The following is a 21229-nucleotide window of genomic DNA, read 5'->3' as shown; positions in this document are numbered from 1 at the left end:
GGGAGACAGAGAGAGAGTATGCCAGCACACACCAGAGCGCTATATAATGCAGGGACTAACTGAATTATGTCCCCTATAGCTGCTATAATATTTACTGCGCCTCAAATTTGTGCCCCCCCTCTCTTTTTTACCCTTTTCTGTAGTGTAGACTGCAGGGGAGAGTCAGGGAGCTTCCTTCCAGCGGAACTGTGAGGGAGAAATGGCGCCAGTGTGCTGAGGGAGATGGCTTTGCCCCTTTTTCGGCGGACTTTTCTCCCGCTTTTTTCTGTATTCTGGCAGGGGTAATTACCACATATATAGCCTCTGGGGCTATATATTGTGGTTATTTTGCCAGCCAAGGTGATTTTATTGCTGCTCAGGGCGCCCCCCCCCAGCGCCCTGCACCCTCAGTGACCGGAGTGTGAAGTGTGTATGAGGAGCAATGGCGCACAGCTGCAGTGCTGTGCGCTACCTTGGTGAAGACTGAAGTCTTCTGCCGCCGATTTTCCGGACCATCTTCTTGCTTCTGGCTCTGTAAGGGGGACGGCGGCGCGGCTCCGGGAACGAACACCAAGGACGGGTCCTGCGGTTGATCCCTCTGGAGCTAATGGTGTCCAGTAGCCTAAGAAGCCCAAGCTAGCTGCAAGCAGGTAGGTTCGCTTCTTCTCCCCTTAGTCCCTCGTTGCAGTGAGCCTGTTGCCAGCAGGTCTCACTGTAAAATAAAAAACCTAACATATACTTTCTTTCTAGGAGCTCAGGAGAGCCCCTAGTGTGCATCCAGCTCGGCCGGGCACAGAAATCTAACTGAGGTCTGGAGGAGGGGCATAGAGGGAGGAGCCAGTGCACACCAGGTAGTACCAAATCTTTCTTATAGTGTGCCCAGTCTCCTGCGGAGCCCGTCTATTCCCCATGGTCCTTACGGAGTCCCCAGCATCCACTAGGACGTCAGAGAAATGTGTATCTGGCACTGTGGGAGCATATGTATATCTGGCACAGTGTGGGCATATGTGTATCTGGCACTGTGGGGGCATATAATGTGTATCTGGCACTGCTGGGAGCATATGTGTATCTGGACTGCTGGGGGCATATGTGTATATGGCACTGCACTGCTGGGAGCATATGTGTATCTGGCACTGCTAAGGGGGCATATTTGTATCTGGCACTACACTACTGGGGGCATATGTGTATCTGGCACTGCAGTACTGGGGCATATGTGTATCTGGCACTTATAATATGTATCTGGCAACACTGGGGATGTGTGTGTATTTGGCACTACTGGGGCGTATGTGTATCTGGCACTGCTGGGGTCATATAATGTGTATCTGGCACTACTGGATGTGTATGTGTATTTGGCACTACTGGGGGCGTATGTGTATCGAGCACTGCACTACTGGGGGCGTATGTGTATCTTACACTATACTGGAGACATTATAGGTGAAACTCAGAAAATTAGAATATTGGCCCTCATTCCGAGTTGATCGCTCGCAAGGCGAATTTAGCAGAGTTGCTCACGCTAAGCCTACGCCTACTGGGAGTGTATCTTAGCTTCTTAAAATTGCGACCGATGTATTCGCAATATTGCGATTACAAACTACTTAGCAGTTTCAGAGTAGCTTCAGACTTACTCGGCATCTGCGTTCAGTTCAGTGCTTGTCGTTCCTGGTTTGACGTCATAAACACACCCAGCGTTCGCCCAGACACTCCCCCGTTTCTCCGGCCACTCCTGCGTTTTTTCCGGAAACGGTAGCGTTTTTATCCACACGCCCCGAAAACGCCGTGTTTCCGCCCAGTAACAACCACATAGTAGTCAATCACACTACGTTCGCCAGAGCGAAGAAAAAGCCGTGAGTAAAAATACTATCTTCATTGTAAAATTACTTGGCGCAGTCGCAGTGCGAATATTGCGCATGCGTACTAAGCGGAATTTCACTGCAATGCGAAGAAAATTACAGAGCGAACGACTCGGAATGAGGGCCCTTGTGCAAAAGTTCACTTATTTCAGTAATTCAAGTTAAAAGGTGAAACTAATATATTATATAGACTCATTACATGCAAAGTGAGATATTTCAAGCCTTTATTTGTTATAATTTTGATGATTGTGGCTTATAGTTTAAGAAAACCCCAAATCCAAAATCTCAGAAAATTTGAATAATACATAAAATCAATAAAAAAGGATTTTAAATACAGAAATGTCGGCCCTCTGAAAAGTATAACCATGCATATGTACTCAGTATTGGTTTGGGCCCCATTTGCATGAATTACTGCCTCAATGTGGCGTAACATGGATTCTATCAGCCTGTGGCACTGCTGAGGTGTTATGGAAGACCAGGATACTTCAATAGCGGCCTTCAGCTCTTCTGCATTGTTCGGTCTCATGTCTCTCACCTTTTCTTGGCAATTCCCCTTAGATTCTCTATGGGGTTCAGGTCAGGCGAGTTTGCTGGCTAATTCATCACAATCCCACGGTCATTGAACCAGGTTTTGGTACTTTTGGCAGTGTGGGCAGGTGCCAAGTCCTGCTGGAAAATGAAGTCGGCATCTCCTTAAAGCTTGTCTGCTGAAGGAAGCATGAAGTGCTCTAAAATGTCCTGGTAGACGGCTGCGTTGACTCTGGACTTAATAAAGCACAGTGGACCAACACCAGCAGATGACATGGCTCCCCAAATCAACACAGACTGTGACTTCACACTGGACTTCAAGCATCTTGGATTGTGTGCCTCTCCATTCTTCCTCCATACTCTGGGACCTTGGTTTCCAAATGAGATGCAAAATTTGCTCTCATCAGAAAAGAGGACTTTGGGCCACTGAGCAACAGACCAGTTCTTTTTTTCTTTAGGCCAGGTAAGATGCTTCTGACATTGTTTGTTGTTCAGGAGTGGCTTGACAAGGGGAATGCAACATTTGAAGCCCATGTCCAGGATCCTTCTGTGTGTGGTAGCTCTTGATGCACTAACTCCAGCCTGGGATTAATGTGCTGGATTGGCCAGAAAACTCGCCTGATCTATGGGGCATTGCCAAGAGAAAGATGAGAGACATGATACGGAACAATGCAGAAGAGCTGAAGGCCGCTACTGAAGCATCCTGGTCTTCCATAACACCTCAGCAGAAGCCACAGGCTGATAGAATCCATGCCACACCGCACTGAGGCAGTAATTCATGCAAAAGGGGCCCAAACCAAGTACTGAGTACATATGCATGATTATACTTTTAAGAGGGGCAGAAATTTTTGTATTTAAAATCCTTATTTTATTGATTATATGTAATATTCTAATTTTCTGAGATTTTGGATTTGGGGTTTTCTTAAACTGTAAACCCCAATCATCAAAATTATAACAAATAAACGCTTTAAATATCTCACTTTGCATGTAATGAGTCTATATAATATATTAGTTTCACCTATTAAGTTGAATTACTGAAATAAATGAACTTTTTCACGATACTCTAATTTTCTCTAACGTCCTAAGTGGATGCTGGGGACTCCGTCAGGACCATGGGGAATAGCGGCTCCGCAGGAGACAGGGCACAAAAATAAAGCTTTAGGATTAGGTGGTGTGTACTGGCTCCTCCCCCTATGACCCTCCTCCAAGCCTCAGTTAGGTTTTTGTGCCCGTCCGAGCAGGGTGCAATCTAGGTGGCTCTCCTAAAGAGCTGCTTAGAAAAAGTTTTTAGGTTTTTTATTTTCAGTGAGTCCTGCTGGCAACAGGCTCACTGCATCGAGGGACTTAGGGGAGAGAATTTCAACTCACTTGCGTGCAGGATGGATTGGATTCTTAGGCTACTGGACACCATTAGCTCCAGAGGGAGTCGGAACACAGGTCTCACCCTGGGGTTCGTCCCGGAGCCGCGCCGCCGCCCCCCCTTACAGATGCTGAAGATTGAAGGTCCGGAAACAGGCGGCAGAAGGCTCTTCAGTCTTCATGAAGGTAGCGCACAGCACTGCAGCTGTGCGCCATTGTTGTCACACACTTCACACCAAGCGGTCACGGAGGGTGCAGGGCGCTGCTGGGGGCGCCCTGGGCAGCAATATTTAATACCTTTATGGCAAAAGAATACATCACATATAGCCATTGAGGCTATATGTGTGTATTTAACCCATGCCAGATATCTAAAACTCCGGGAGAAAAGCCCGCCGAAATAGGGGGCGGGGCTTATTCTCCTCAGCACACAGCGCCATTTTCCTGCTCAGCTCCGCTGTGAGGAAGGCTCCCAGGACTCTCCCCTGCACTGCACTACAGAAACAGGGTAAAACAGAGAGGGGGGGCATTTTTTTGGCGATATTTTGATATATTTAAGCTGCTATAAGGAACAACACTTATATAAGGTTGTTCCCATATATATTATAGCGCTTGGGTGTGTGCTGGCAAACTCTCCCTCTGTCTCCCCAAAGGGCTAGTGGGGTCCTGTCTTCGATAAGAGCATTCCCTGTGTGTCTGCTGTGTGTCGGTACGTGTGTGTCGACATGTATGAGGACGATGTTGGTGTGGAGGCAGAGCAATTGCCGATAATGGTGATGTCACCCCCCAGGGAGTCGACACCGGAATGGATGGCTTTGTTTATGGAATAATGTCAGCACATTACAAAAATCAGTTGACGACATGAGACGGCCGGCAAACCAGTTAGTACCTGCCCAGGCGTCTCAGACACCGTCAGGGGCTGTAAAGCGCCCTTTACCTCAGTCGGTCGACACAGACCCAGACACAGACACTGAATCTAGTGTCGACGGTGATGTAACAAACGTATTTTCAAGTAGGGCCACACGTTATATGATCACGGCAATGAAGGAGGCTTTGCATATCTCTGATACTGCAAGTACCACAAAAAGGGGTATTATGTGGGGGGTGAAAAAACTACCTGTAGTTTTTCCTGAATCAGAGGAATTAAATGATGTATGTGATGAAGCGTGGGTTAACCCAGATAGAAAAGTGCTAATTTCAAAAAAGTTATTAGCATTATACCCTTTCCCGCCAGAGGTTAGGGCGCGCTGGGAAACACCCCCTAGGGTGGATAAGGCGCTCACACGCTTATCAAAACAAGTGGCGTTACCGTCTCCTGATACGGCCGCCCTCAGGGATCCAGCTGATAGGAGACTGGAAACTACCCTAAAAAGTATATACACACATACTGGTGTTATACTGCGACCAGCCATCGCCTCAGCCTGGATGTGCAGTGCTGGGGTCGTCTGGTTGGATTCCCTGACTGAAAATATTGATACCCTGGATAGGGACAGTATTTTATTGACTATAGAGCAATTAAAGGATGCTTTCCTTTATATGCGAGATGCTCAGAGAGATATTTGCACTCTGGCATCGAGAGTAAATGCGATGTCCATATCTGCCAGAAGGAGTTTTTGGACGCGACAGTGGTCAGGTGATGCGGATTCCAAACGACATATGGAAGTATTGCCGTATAAAGGGGAGGAATTATTTGGCGTCGGTCTATCGGATCTGGTGGCCACGGCAACTGCCGGAAAATCCACCTTTTTACCTCAGACCCCCTCCCAACAGAAAAAGACACCGTCTTTTCAGCCGCAGTCCTTTCGGTCCTATAAGAACAAGCGGACAAAAGGACAGTCATATCTGCCTCGGGGCAGAGGAAGGGGTAAGAGAGGGCAGCAAGCAGCCCCTGCCCAGGAACAGAAGCCCTCTCAGGGTTCTGCAAAGCTCTCAGCATGACGCTGGGGCCTTACAAGCGGACTCAGGAGCGGTGGGGGGTCGACTCAAGAATTTCAGCGCACAGTGGGCTTGCTCACAGGTGGACCCCTGGATCCTGCAGGTAGTATCTCAGGGTTACAGGTTGGAATTCGAGAAGTCTCCCCCTCGCAGGTTCCTAAAGTCTGCTTTGCCAACGTCTCCCTCAGACAGGGCGACGGTATTGGAAGCCATTCACAAGCTGTTTTCTCAGCAGGTGATAGTCAAGGTACCCCTCCTACAACAGGGAAAGGGGTATTACTCCACGCTATTTGTGGTACCGAAGCCGGACGGCTCGGTAAGACCTATTCTAAATCTGAAATCTTTGAACCTGTACATACAAAAATTCAAGTTCAAGATGGAGTCACTCAGAGCAGTGATAGCGAATCTGGAAGAAGGGGACTTTATGGTGTCCCTGGACATAAAGGATGCTTACCTGCATGTCCCAATTTGCCCTTCACATCAAGGGTACCTCAGGTTCGTGGTGCAAAACTGTCATTATCAGTTTCAGACGCTGCCGTTTGGATTGTCCACGGCACCTCGGGTCTTTACCAAGGTAATGGCCGAAATGATGATTCTTCTGCGAAGAAGAGGCGTATTAATTATCCCTTACTTGGACGATCTCCTGATAAGGGCAAGGTCCAGAGAACAGCTGGAGGACGGAGTAGCACTAACCCAACTAGTGCTGCAACAACACGGGTGGATTCTGAATTTTCCAAAATCTCAGTTGACCCCGACGACACGTCTGCTGTTCCTGGGAATGATTCTGGACACGGTTCAGAAAAAGGTGTTTCTTCCGGAGGAGAAAGCCAGGGAGTTATCCGAACTTGTCAGGAACCTCCTAAAACCAGGGAAAGTGTCTGTGCATCAATGCACAAGAGTCCTGGGAAAGATGGTGGCTTCTTACGAAGCGATTCCATTCGGCAGATTCCACGCACGAACTTTTCAGTGGGATCTGCTGGACAAATGGTCCGGATCACATCTGCAGATGCATCAGCGGATAACCTTATCGCCACGGACAAGGGTGTCTCTTCTGTGGTGGTTGCAGAGTGCTCATCTGTTAGAGGGCCGCAGATTCGGCATACAGGACTGGGTCCTGGTGACCACGGATGCCAGTCTGAGAGGCTGGGGAGCGGTCACACAGGGAAGAAACTTCCAGGGAGTATGGTCAAACCTGGAGATGTCTCTTCACATAAATATACTGGAGCTAAGAGCGATTTACAATGCTCTAAGTCTGGCAAAACCCCTGCTTCAGGGTCAGCCGGTGTTGATCCAGTCGGACAACATCACGGCAGTCGCCCACGTAAACAGACAGGGCGGCACAAGAAGCAGGACAGCAATGGCAGAAGCTGCAAGGATTCTTCGCTGGGCGGAAGATCATGTGATAGCACTGTCAGCAGTATTCATTCCGGGAGTGGACAACTGGGAAGCAGACTTCCTCAGCAGACACGATCTACACCCGGGAGAGTGGGGACTTCATCCAGAAGTCTTCCACATGATTGTGAACCGTTGGGAAAAACCAATGGTGGATATGATGGCGTCCCGCCTCAACAAAAAACTGGACAGGTATTGCGCCAGGTCAAGAGACCCTCAGGCAATAGCTGTGGACGCTCTGGTAACACCGTGGGTGTTCCAGTCAGTGTATGTGTTCCCTCCTCTGCCTCTCATACCAAAAGTACTGAGAATTATACGGCAAAAGGGAGTAAGAACGATACTAGTGGCTCCGGATTGGCCAAGAAGAACTTGGTACCCGGAACTTCAAGAGATGCTCACGGAGGATCCGTGGCCTCTACCTCTAAGACGGGACCTGCTTCAGCAGGGACCGTGTCTATTCCAAGACTTACCGCGGCTGCGTTTGACGGCATGGCGGTTGAACGCCGAATTCTAAGGGAAAAAGGCATTCCGGAAGAGGTCATTCCTACACTGGTAAAAGCCAGGAAGGAGGTGACTGCACAACATTATCACCGCATTTGGAGAAAATATGTTGCGTGGTGTGAGGCCAGGAAGGCCCCCACGGAGGAATTTCAACTGGGTCGATTCCTACATTTCCTGCAAACAGGATTGTCTATGGGCCTCAAATTGGGGTCCATTAAGGTTCAAATTTCGGCCCTGTCGATTTTCTTCCAGAAAGAATTGGCTTCAGTTCCTGAAGTCCAGACTTTTGTAAAAGGAGTACTACATATACAGCCCCCGGTTGTGCCCCCAGTGGCACCGTGGGATCTTAATGTAGTCTTGGATTTTCTCAAATCCCATTGGTTTGAGACGCTCAAATCGGTGGAGTTGAAGTATCTTACATGGAAAGTAACCATGCTACTGGCCCTGGCTTCAGCCAGGAGGGTATCAGAATTGGCGGCTTTATCATATAAGAGCCCATATCTGATTTTCCATACGGACAGGGAAGAACTGCGGACGCGTCCTCATTTTCTGCCTAAGGTGGTGTCAGCGTTTCACCTGAACCAGCCTATTGTGGTGCCTGCGGCTACTAACGATTTGGAGGATTCCAAGTTGTTGGACGTGGTCCGGGCATTGAAAATATATATTTCAAGAACGGCGGGAGTCAGAAAGTCTGACTCACTGTTTATATTGTATGCACCCAACAAGATGGGTGCTCCTGCGTCTAAGCAGACGATTGCTCGTTGGATTTGTAGCACAATTCAACTTGCACATTCTGTGGCAGGCTTGCCACAACCTAAATCTGTCAAGGCCCATTCCACAAGGAAAGTGGGCTCATCCTGGGCGGCTGCCCGGGGGGTCTCGGCATTACAACTCTGCCGAGCTGCTACTTGGTCAGGGGCAAACACGTTTGCAAAATTCTACAAATTTGATACCCTGGCTGAGGAGGACCTTGAGTTCTCTCATTCGGTGCTGCAGAGTCATCCGCACTCTCCCGCCCGTTTGGGAGCTTTGGTATAATCCCCATGGTCCTGACGGAGTCCCCAGCATCCACTTAGGACGTTAGAGAAAATAAGAATTTACTTACCGATAATTCTATTTCTCGTAGTCCGTAGTGGATGCTGGGCGCCCATCCCAAGTGCGGATTGTCTGCAATACTTGTACATAGTTATTGTTACAAACAAATTCGGGTTGTTATTGTTGTGAGCCGTCTGTTCAGAGGCTCCTACGTTTGTCATACTGTTAACTGGGTTCAGATCACAAGTTATACGGTGTGATTGGTGTGGCTGGTATGAGTCTTACCCGGGATTCAATATCCTTCCTTATTGTGTACGCTCGTCCGGGCACAGTATCCTAACTGAGGCTTGGAGGAGGGTCATAGGGGGAGGAGCCAGTACACACCACCTAATCCTAAAGCTTTATTTTTGTGCCCTGTCTCCTGCGGAGCCGCTATTCCCCATGGTCCTGACGGAGTCCCCAGCATCCACTACGGACTACGAGAAATAGAATTATCGGTAAGTAAATTCTTATTTTCTGAGTTTCACCTCTATGTGTAAGGAACACTACTGTGGGCATCATGTGTAAGGCTGCTAATTATGTGTGTAGAGGGGGTGTGAAAATAGATTTATTTACAGTTTGATAATATAAAGTTGCGAGGCCACACCCACTTTTCCAGGAGGCATTGGGGGGGGGGGTTACTTTTAAATTTTCTCGCTCGGGGCGCTAGTAGGCCTGGAGCCGGCCCTGTAAACCATCCTAACAGCTAAAGGACATATGACTCTGGGATACATTTATGAGGCAAGGTTCTCTGTCCGGCATTTGCATTGGTTTCTGCAGCAGTACCTCTCTTACTGCTGCTTACAGCCATACCAATATATCTATATGGGGACGGCGGGTGTCAATTTAACCAGCATCAAAAAAGGTAACATACAAGAGCAATTAATGCAGATACATGTAGATTGCTCACAAAGGGAACATTTCAAACCGTCAAAAAGTTTCTTAACGTCCTTACCCATTGTGCAGTATCATATGCCATAAAGGACTTTCTACTGACATGGGCATAAGAAGTGGGACTTAAGCCATCAGATTTGACTAGTTTAACAGACCCTGGCGGCATATGCTGCCAGGCCAACTCAGTCTGAGCCCCTGCTTGGCCCCGCTATGCCCCCTCTCTGCTGTCCTCCTCCTCCTCCTCCCACCATGTTGTGGCACTTGCATGGGTATCGCTACAGGTATATTAATTTTAAATGAGTGTACAGTATCTCCACTATATACTAAAGTTAACTTGCAGGGATAGCAATAGTGAGAACTGCTGTCCCTGCAGGTTACATCCCTGGTATATAGAAGGATGCTTTGACATTAGTGAAAGATTCCTCTGAGGACTCTGACACTGCTTATGAGCACAGCGTCAGCTACTGGAGCCGGCTGGAGGCTGCGGGAGAGGGACTGCAAGATCCCTCCCCTGAGAGAATGCCTGCATACGGCTAAAGTGGTTTAAGCCATCTGAGGATGGCATAACTCAAAGGGACCAAAATTGTCAGAGTTTGGTGAAGAGGGGTCAGATTGTAATACCCATTGATAGCAGGCCCGTTTCCCATATATGTACAGGACCATCGAGAGCTGTGACTGGGTAGAGGGGAAGCCGCCTAGGTGCATGGCCATTAGCACACAATGACGTCACATGTGTTCCCCGGCTGACAGGAGGTGAGACAGTGACCTGGGCCTCTACAACAACTTTATCTATCTATCTATCTATCTATCTATCTATCTATCTATCTATCTATCTATCTATCTATCTATCTATCTATCTAAACATTAAAACCATCGACAGGTGAAGTGAATAACATTGATTATCCCTTTACAATGGCACCTGCTAATGTGGTGGGATACATTAAACAGCAAATTAACACTCAGGGAGATGTATTATACTGGATTGTGCCGGTATTTCTCTTCCTGCTTTGCCCCCTTACCAAAGCAGAAAATAGGATTTTAATACCTACCGGTAAATCCTTTTCTCGTAGTCCGTAGAGGATGCTGGGGAAGCATCAAGAACCATGGGGTATAGACGGGATCCGCAGGAGATATGGGCACTTTAAGACTTTGAATGGGTGTGAACTGTCTCCTCCCTCTATGCCCCTCCTCCAGACTCCAATTATAGGAACTGTGCCCAGGGAGACGGACATTTCGAGGAAAGGGATTTATTGTTAAACTAAGGGTGAGATACGTACCAGCTCACACCACCAAACACGCCGTACAACCTGGCATTAAACAGAATTCCAGTCAACGGCATGAACAAAGTCAGCAACAGGCTGACCATAACCAAAGCACAACCTTTGTGTAACACAAGCAATCACTATTAAACAAGTACTGCAGATAGAGTCCGCACTGGGACGGGCGCCCAGCATCCTCTACGGACTAGGAGAAAAGGATTTACCGGTAGGTATTAAAATCCTATTTTCTCATACGTCCTAGAGGATGCTGGGTATGCTTCAAGAACCATGGGTTTTATACCAAAGCTCCAGAACGGGCGGGAGAGTGCGGATGACTCTGCAGCACCGATTGACCAAACATGAGGTCCTCCTCAGCAAGGGTATCAAACTTGTAGAACTTAGCAAAAGTGTTTGAACCTGACCAAGTAGCCGCTCGGCACAGATGTAACGCCGAGACCCCTAGGGCAGCCACCCAAGTTGAGCCCACCTTTCTCGTAGATTGGGCCTTCACCGATTTCGGTAACGGCAATCCCGACGTAGAAGGAGCATGCTGAATCGTATTACAGATCCAGCGTGCAATAGTCTGCTTGGAAACAGGAGCCCCAATCTTGTTGGGAGCATATAGGACAAACAGAGCCTCCGTTTTCCTAATCTGAGCCGTTCTGGCGACATAGATTTTCACAGCTCTGACCGCATCAAGGCTTCAGTAGCCACTGGCACCACAATAGGTTGGTTCATGTGAAACAATGAAACCACTTTTGGTAGAAATTGCTGAAGAGTTCTCAACTCCGCTCTGTCTACATGGAAGATCAAATAGGGGCTCTTGTGAGACAAAGCCGCTAATTCAGACACCCACCTTGCGGACGCCAAGGACAACAGCATGACCACTTTCCAAGTGAGGAATTTGAGCTCAACCTTATGTAAAGGTTCAAACCAATGAGATTGCAGGAACTGCAACACCACGTTAAGATCACATGGTGCCACTGGGGGCACAAAGGGAGGTTGAATGCGCAGCACTCCTTTCACGAAGGTCTGAACTCCTGGAAGGGAGGCCAATTATTTCTGAAAGGAAATTGATAAGGCCGAAATTTGTACTTTAATGGAGCCTAACTTTAGGCCCGCATTCACACCTGCTTGCAAAAAATGGAGAAAACGCCCCAGCTGAAATTCTTCCGTAGGAGCCTTCTTGGATTCACACCAAGAAACATATTTTCTCCAAATACGGTGGTAATGCCTCGCCGTTACCTCTTTTCTAGCCTGAAGTAGTGTGGGAATGACTTCACTGGGCCGTCAAACGCAGCCACGGTAAGTCTTGATACACGCACGGTCCTTGCTGTAACAGGTCCTCTCGTAGAGGAAGAGGCCAGGGATCTCCTATGAGTAATTCCTGAAGATCCGGATACCAGGCCCTCCTTGGCCAGTCTGGAACAATGAGTATCGCCTGAACCCTTGTTCTTCTTATGATCTTTATCACCTTTGGGATGAGTGGAAGGGAGGGAACACATAGACCAACCGAAACACCCACAGTGTCACTAGGGCGTCCACCGCTATTGCTTGAGGGTCCCTCGACCTGGAACAATATCTCTGAAGTTTCTTGTTGAGGCGAGACGCCATCATGTCTATTTGAGGAATTCCCCAACAACTTGTCACTTCTGCAAAGACCTCTTGATGAAGACCCCACTCTCCTGGATGGAGAGCGTGTCTGCTGAGGAAGTCTGCTCCCCAGTTGTCCACGCCTGGAATGAAGACTGCTGACAGAGCGCTTACGTGTCTTTCCGCCCAGCGAAGAACTTTTGTGGCCTCCGCCATTGCCACTCTGCTCTTTGTTCTGCCCTGGTGGTTTATGTACCACTGCTGTTATGTTGTCCGACTGAATCAAGACAGGCAGACCGCGAAGAAGATGTTCCGCTTGCAGAAGGCCGTTGTAAATGGCCCTTAATTCCAGAATGTTTATGTGCAGACAAGCTTCCTGGCTTGACCATTTTCCCTGGAAATTTTCCCCCTGTGTGACTGCTCCCCAGCCTCGGAGACTTGCATCCATGGTCACCAGGATCCAGTCCTGGATCCCGAACCTGCGTCCCTCTAGGAGGTGAGAACTGTGCAGCCACCACAGGAGAGAGATTCTGGTCCTGGAAGATAGGATTATTTTCCGGTGCATGTGCAGGTGAGACCCGGACCACTTGTCCAACAGGTCCCACTGAAACACCCTGGCATGGAACCTGCCAAACTGAATAGCCTCGTAGGCCGCCACCATCTACCCCAGCAACCGAGTGTATTGATAAATTGACACTCTTGCCGGTTTCAGAATCTGTTTGACCATGTTCTGGATTTCCAGAGCCTTTTCCACTGGAAGAAAGACTCTCTGTAATTCTGTGTCCAGAATCATACCCAAGAATGATAGCCGTGTTGTCGGAACCATATATGATTTTGGCAAGTTTAGGAGCCAACCATGTTGTTGCAGAATTGCCAGGGAGAGCGTAACGTTTTTCAGTAATTGCTCCTTAGATCTCGCCTTTATCAGGAGATCGTCCAAGTAAGGGATAATTGTGATTCCTTGCTCGCGCAGGAGAACCATAATTTCCGCCATTGGTGAAAATCCGCGGAGCCGTGGACAGACCAAACGGCAATGTCTGAAATTGGTAATGACAATCCTGAACAGCAAACCTCAGGTAATCCTGATGCGGAGGATATATGGGGACGTGTAAGTAGGCATCCTTTATGTCGACCGATACCATAAAATCCCCCTCCTCCAGACTGTAGATCACTGCTCGGAGAGATTCCATCCTGAATTTGAATTTTTTTAGATAGAAATTGAGGGATTTTAGGTTCAGAATTGGTCTGACCGAGCCATCCGGCTTCGGGACCACGAACAGGCTCGAATAAAAGCCTTCTCCCTGCTGTGACGGGGGTACCGTGACAATGAATTGATTTTGACACAGCTTTTGTATTGCAGCGCATACTACCTCCCTTTCCGGAAGAGAAGCTGGCAAGGCCGATTTGAAAAATCGGTGAGGGGGCACATCTTGAAACTCTAATATGTACCCTTGGGCTACTATTTCTAATACCCAAGGATCCAGGGCCGAGCAAACCCAGACCTGACTGAAGAGTTGGAGACATGCCCCCACCGGTGCGGACTCCCGCAGAGGAGCCTCAGCGTCATGCGGTGGATTTGGCAGAAGCCGGAGAGGACTTCTGCTCTTGGGAACCTGCCACAGCCGGTGACCTTTTTCCCCTTCCTCTTCCTCTAGTACCAAGGAAGACCCTCGTCCTTTTTTGTATTTATTGGGCCGAAAGGACTGCATCTGATAGTGGGGTGTTTTCTTTTGTTGTGCAGGGACATAAGGTAAAAATTATGACTTACCCGTGGTAGCCATAGATAGCAAGTTAGCGAGGCCGTCACCAAACAACACACCACCTTTATACGGTAGAGACTCCATAGCTTTCTTAGAGTCAGCATCAGCATTCCATTGATGAATCCATAATGCTCTCCTAGCCGAGACTGCCATGGCATTGGCCCTTGATCCCAAGAGGCCAATATCCCTCGCAGCTTCCTTTAGGTAGGCTGCAGCGTCCCTGATATAACCCAGTGTCAAAATAATGCTATCCCTATCCAGGGAATCTATATCAGATGACAAGTTATCTTCCCACTTTTCAATAGCGCTACTCACCCATGCCGATGCAACGGCTGGTCTGAGCAGCGTACCCGTAGTGACATAAATGGATTTCAATGTATTTTCCTGCTTACGATCCGCAGGATCCTTCAGGGCTGCCGTGTCAGGAGACGGAAGCGCCACCTTTTTGGACAGACGCGATAGAGATTTGTCCACAGTGGGGGTTGACTCCCACATTTCCCTGTCCCCAAAGGGGAACGGATATGCCACCTGAATTCTCTTGGGAATCTGTAATTTTTTGTCAGGATTTTCCCAAGCTTTTTCAAAAAGATTGTTCAGTTCATGAGAGGGAGGAAACGTTACCTCAGGTTTCTTTCCTTTAAACATACAGACCTTTGTGTCAGGAACAGCAGGGTCTTTTGTGATATGTAAAACGTCTTTTATCACCACAATCATGTACTGAATGCTCTTAGCCAGTTTAGGATTCAATCTGGCATCACTATAGTCGACACTGGAGTCAGAGTCCGTGTCGGTATCTGTATCCGCTATCTGGGTAAATGAACGCTTCTGTGACCCCGAGGGGGTCTGTACTTGTGACAATGCATCCTCCATGGATTTTCTCCATGCTTGGTTCTGAGACTCCGATTTATCTAATCTCTTATTCAGTAGAGCCACATTTGCATTCAAACCACTCAAAACATTTACCCAATCAGCAGTCGGCGGTGCCGACAGGGTCACTCCCACAGTCTTTTCTGTCCCCACTCCAGCCTCCTCCTGGGAAGAGCACTCCGCCTCAGACATGCCAACACACGCGTACCGACACCCACAACCACACTGGAGCTATAGGGGACAGACCCACAGCAAAGCCTGTTAGAGAAACACAGAGGGAGTTTTGCCAGCTCACAACCCAGCGCCTATCCCGGTTCTGAAACGTTTAATATAATGCCTCAGACCTGTTAGCGCTTTTAATATTAAAAAAACAGCACCAAATTACTGTGCCCCCCCCCCCCCCCCTGTTTTGCACCGTTACTTGTACAGCAGTGTAGGAGGCCAGGACCAGCGTCTTTGCAGCTCTGTGAAGAGAAAATGGCGCTGATTAGAGGTGTGAAGGCTAAGCCACGCCCCCTTAATGGCGCGCTTCAGCCCCGCTATTTTCCACAAATTTATACTGGCGGGGGTCTGGTTTTAGTGCCCAGGCACTGTATACCGCTTTTGCCAGTCCATTAGTGAGTTTTTATGCTGCCCAGGGCGACCACCCCTGCGCCCTGCACCCTGCAGTGCCGCTGTTTGTGTGGGAGCATGCCGCGCAGCGCGGCCGCTGCGCGGTACCTCAAAGCCGTCACTGAAGTCTTCTGATCTTCTTCTACTCACCCGTCTTCTGACTTCTGGCTCTGCAAGGGGGGTGACGGCTCGGCTCCGGGAATGAGCATCTAGGGGTACCTAGCGATCAGACCCTCTGGAGCTAATGGTGTCCAGTAGCCTAAGAAGCAGAGCCTTGAAACTCACAGAAGTAGGTCTGATTCTCTCCCCTCAGTCCCACGAAGCAGGGAGCCTGTTGCCAGCAGGTCTCCCTGAAAATAAAAAACCTAACATAAAGTTGTTTTCAGAGAAACTCAGGAGAGCTCCTCAGTGTGCATCCAGTCTCACTGGGCACATAATCTAACTGGAGGAGGGGCATAGAGGGAGGAGCCAGTTCACACCCATTCAAAGTCTTAAAGTGCCCATGTCTCCTGCGCATCCCGTCTATACCCCATGGTTCTTGAAGCGTCCCCAGCATCCTCTAGGACGTATGAGAAAGCAGTAGTGACGAGCTATATTAACATCTCAAATGCCAGGATCCCCCCCCCCCCACTCCCCGGTGATTTTGATCCCTCTCACAGCCCACAGTGCATCAGCCTTGCGAGATCTCCTATGCAACCCAGAACCCAGCAGCCCATAAAGACTACTCATACAATGTATGTGACATAGTTGTGGTAAATGGTGACAATAAACTACTCACGGCTGGAATTTGATTCATTCTGAAGCACTGCCCCTGCTCTTCTAATAGGTGTCAACTGCTTATCTGTAAAATAAGGGCAAATAATGAAGTCTATGAAGTTGTATTTTCTTTCAGTTAATTTTACGTGTTACCCAGACTATACTATTTGGAAATGTTTCATTATTATCATATGTGGCTGCTGCCACCCTGCATGTACTTTCCAACTTAAGCTGAGATATCAAAAGTATTTATGCTCCAGAGATTTCAAACCAGCGGAAGCTGGCAGATGTGGGCTGGGCGTATGCAGAGGACTGAGTAAGATCCCTATTCCATCAAAGAGGTAAATTTACACTACTGTATGCAGTATTCATAGAAGTTATAAGTGGCAGTTACTACATTTCGCTCCTCACAATCAGGGCCGTCTCTACAGAAGTATGGGCCCCTGGTCAAGGCAATGCACAGGGGCCCCTACTGGCGGCAACGGTAGTCATCCATGATCCCGGTGAAGGGGGGGGGGGGAGTATTTTGAGAGTATTAATAACGAATATACAGTACAAACCTTTGAGATATATATTTAATGTATACTCCATTGTTGTGTTTTATAGGTTTTCTCATGGTATTAACATAAATTGTGCTAATATACGGTAGTGTCTTAACTTGTTCACAAACAGCTTCCATGCAAAATTTAAATTTTGCAAACACATTTTAATAATTTGATATGAAATATAACTTAATCATTACGTGCTATGGAGCATCCGGTGCCACGCATCACTTTCTTGAATTCCGTCTTATACCTCTCTTCTGCCTGTAGAATAATTCTATGACGATCACACAAATGTGAACATTCCTGCAAGATCTTGCTGCAGTTCCTGCTATTCATGACAAAATCTGTCGCTAAACAGCCTAGAAAACAGACATGAAAATTGTTTGGTGTTCTATATTTACACCAATCGCTGGCCTAACTATGGATCTATCTAATACAGAAGTGGCCTTCTCATTACTCACACAAATCAGCATGATTATACCTGCATTGTACGCTATTAGACAATAAGAATAATTTCACCCCTAAGCCATAACAGATCTAACATGAAATTAAAAAACACTACTTCAATGCAAAAATGTGAATGTTTATTTACAGTATATGTGCAGACAGTCCTATCTTGCTCCTTCATTTATTTTGGGAACTGCTGCTGCTAAAACCATTCTTCCATTACTTTTACAGGATTAGAGTTTCTACTGAAAATGACATTTCGGAAAGAGTTAAAGCCATGTCAGAGTACAGCTTCCAAATATATAAATTTCCTTTTAAAATACATCAAGCAATGTTTATATCTCAAATAAACATAAGCGTAGGGGTAAATATTATTCCCTACTTCGGTCTGCCACTTCAAGTGTCACATCGGCATGTGAGTGAAAGAGTACACATGAATGAAGTAGTACACGAGTGAAGGAGTACATAAGTGAAGGAGAACACATGAGTAAAGGATAACACATGAGTGAAGAAGAACACATGAGTGAAGGAGTACACATGAGTGAAGGAGTACACAAGTTTTGGAGAAGGAGTACACAAGTTTTGAGAACACATGAGTAAAGGAGTACGCAAGTGAAGGAGAACACATGAATGAAGGAGTACATATGAGTGAAGGAGTACACAAGTGAAGGATAACACATGAGAGCAGGAGAACAGAAGTGAAGGAGTACACATGAGTGAAGGAGTACACAAGTGAAGGAGTACACAGGTGAAAGAGAACACATAAATGAAGGAGTACATATGAGTGAAGGAGAACAGAAGTGAAGGAGTACACATGAGTGAAGGAGTACACAAGTGAAGGAGTACACAGGTGAAAGAGAACACATAAATGAAGGAGTACATATGAGTGAAGGAGTACACAAGTGAAGGATAACACATGAGAACAGGAGTACACATGAGTGAAGGAGAACACACAAGTGTAGGAGTACACATCAGGGAAGAAGTATACAAGTGAAGGAGAACACATGAGTGAAGGAGTATACAAGTGAAAGAGAACACGAGTGAAGGACTATACAAGTAAAAGAGAACACATGAGTGAAGGAGTATACAATGTGAAAGAAAACACATCAGTGGAGTATACAAGTGAAGGCGTACACATGAGTAAAGGAGTACACATGAGTAAAGGGGTGGTCTTCAGTATGCCGAATGTCGGGATCCCGGCGCACAGTATACCGGCGCCGGGATCCCGACAACCGGCATACCGACAGCTACTCTCCCTCGTGGGGGTCCACGACCCCCCTGGAGGGAGAATAAAATAGCGTGGCGCGGGTAGGGAGCGCAGCGAGCCCGCAAGGGGCTCCTTTTGCGCTCGCCACACTGTCGGTATGCCGGCGGCCGGGCTCCCGGCGCCGGTATGCTGGTCGACGGGAGCCCGGTCGCCGGCATACCATACTACACCCGAGTAAAGGTGTATACAAGTGAAGGAGAACAAAAGTGAAGGAGTACACATGAGTAAAGGAGTACACATGAGTGAAGAAGTATACACGTGAAGGAGAACGGGTGTGGATTATTAGATATACACTTAAAAGGTCTACAGTCAATAGGTCTACCACTAACTGTAGACATGCATCAGGTCGACAGGTCAAAAGGTTGACATAGAATAGATAGACAGTAGGAAAGGTCGACATGTAAATGGTCAACACAAAAAAGGTAGACCCATTTTTTTTTTGGGGGGGGGGGGGGGGGGGGGGGGCACAAACAAGCCCATATAGTGTACCACAATCCCTCGGGTATCTGTTCGGCAGGTCGACCCTACTTAGGTCGACACCTGTTGGTTGACATTGACATGGCCAACATGGACAAATGGTCGGCACATGAAAATGGTCGACATAGGACAGGTCGACACATGAAAAGGTCAACATGGCTTTTTGGAAAAAAAAAATGAGATTTTTAACTTGGTCATACTTTACCATCCACATGGACTACGATTGGGAATAGTAACCTGTGCAGTAGCGGAGTGAGGCACCTTGTCCGCAGCATGGCGAGCCATGCAAGGGGACGTGGTACACTAATTGGGGTTCCTGGTCATGTTACAGAGAAAATGACACCAAAATCAGTCCAAAAATCCATGTCAACCTTTTTGTGTGTCAACCTGTCCCGCTTTTACCATTTTCATGTGTCGACTATTTGTCCATGTCGACAATGTCAATATCGACCAATAGTGGCTGACCTAATGACTGTCAACCTTAACATGGTTGACCATTCATACCAGAACCCTCCCCTTGCATGGCTCGCGAGCTTTGGGCAAGGTGCTTCGCTCTGCTACTGCAGCGTTTTGCACAGGTTACTATTCCCAATCGTAGTCCATGTGGATGGTTAAGTATGAAAAAGTTTAAAAAAAAAAATGCAAAAACTTGAGTCTACCATATATGTGTCGACCATTGTCATGTTGCCCTTTTGACCATGTGGACCTTTTGAACTGTCTACTTTTTACATGTCAACCTTTTGACATGTCTACGATTAGTGGTAGACCTATTGACTGTAGACCTTTTCAGTGTAGATCTATAGACCAGATACCCAGGAGAAAACATGAGTGAAGGAGTACATATCTTTTTGGTTATGGACTCTGAACAGTTCAAATTTGCATATTTTACTATAAGCACGTGAGCATATGCATAACTTAATAAAGTCCCTTGTGTTCCACCTACTGAGCTAAATCCATTCCTGATACAATTAGTCCCCTCAGTGGTGTGTTATCTCCTGCATTGGCACAATCTTTCTGGAAGACATTATAAAGATGGTGCTGCTGGTAGCATTGATAAGATGGGGCACACTGAACGGCACGAACAACCAGTCTATAATGGGTGCAGTCTATACAGTGAACACAGGCCCATGGGTCAAAAGGGTACTCTGCACCATTCACACTAAACCCATTATAAATCGGTTCTCTGTGCCACTCAGCGTGCCCCCTCTTATACATACTATCGGCAGTGCTATCTTTCTAGTGATGTCTTCCGGAAAAATTGTACCATTGTATGACAAAACAAGGACTATGGCACTGATGACTTATGCATAAGTGCCATCTTTCCAAAGCAATCGCTGAAAAGATGGCGCTAGTGGAAGCCAATATGCCATCCAGCTCCATTTCTTTTCTTTTCTTTTTAAATGTTTAAAAAAAAAACAGTACACAAGGTTATAAACATACCGTACAATTATGCCATGATCACAACTTGGATGTGGCAATGCAATAAATAAAGGATAAAAACACATAAACAAAAGTATAATACAGTGTGACATATTGGAAAGGAAATTAACAAAATCATATTGCAGTGGTATCAGTCATACCATACTTTGGTACCATCAGATGAACCGACACGTAATTCAATTTTTTGCGACATCAAAACGCAGACTTTACATCTTTTTCTTTTCCGTTTTTTGAACCAGTGTTTACAGATAAAATAAAGATTTCAATAGTAATGGAAAGAATAGAAAGAAAGGTAGAGAAAGATAAGGGAGAAGGAACAGCACAATTTCTTTAAACGTCCTCTTCTCCTTACAATAAAATCAATGTTTGTATTTACCCCAAAAATAAATGTTAGATTGAAGCAAAATACAAATTCTACCTAGTTCACCCTCATTTAAGTATATTACCTTTTTAGGAGATAATTCTACTTCTTTACCCATATTTACAGTAGGATAATAATGTTTCGACACGAATGCACTGCAGGTACATGGTAATAACATTGTCAGTAAGATATTATATTTTCAAGGGTTGATTGGCATGTTGTGGCTCTAAAATATAGTTCTAAATCTGCTGCAAATAATCTTCATTTTTTATTTCAAATAAAAGAATCAGAAATAAAGTTGATGTTCCTCCATAATTAAGCTCCTTATGTAATTAT

At 46.8% G+C, this 21229-nt stretch overlaps 1 protein-coding gene across 8 annotated transcripts in view; it reads right to left on the bottom strand.

Annotated features, from left to right (window-relative positions):
• TERB1 (telomere repeat binding bouquet formation protein 1) overlaps positions 1–21229 on the bottom strand; it is a 569128-nt gene that overhangs the window by 62746 nt on the left and 485153 nt on the right. For 7 of the 8 annotated variants that reach the window (XR_010189500.1, XM_063945551.1, XM_063945548.1 and 4 more), the window contains 2 exons: positions 17099–17260; positions 16379–16441 (listed from right to left, as the gene is read on the bottom strand). Coding sequence is in view for 7 of the 8 variants with exons in the window: in XM_063945551.1 (XP_063801621.1) it covers positions 16379–16441; positions 17099–17260 (225 nt within the window). In the remaining variant the exon portion in view is untranslated. Of the gene's footprint in view, positions 1–16378; positions 16442–17098; positions 17261–17515; positions 17594–21229 lie in introns of those variants that run through there. The other variant, XM_063945552.1, reaches the window with a different exon arrangement.

This window comes from Pseudophryne corroboree, chromosome 11 (genome assembly GCF_028390025.1).
Source record: "Pseudophryne corroboree isolate aPseCor3 chromosome 11, aPseCor3.hap2, whole genome shotgun sequence".
Classification (NCBI taxonomy): Eukaryota; Metazoa; Chordata; class Amphibia; order Anura; family Myobatrachidae; genus Pseudophryne; species Pseudophryne corroboree.
The sequence above is the reverse complement of the archived record's forward strand: the minus strand, read 5'-3'. Positions and strand labels throughout refer to the sequence as shown.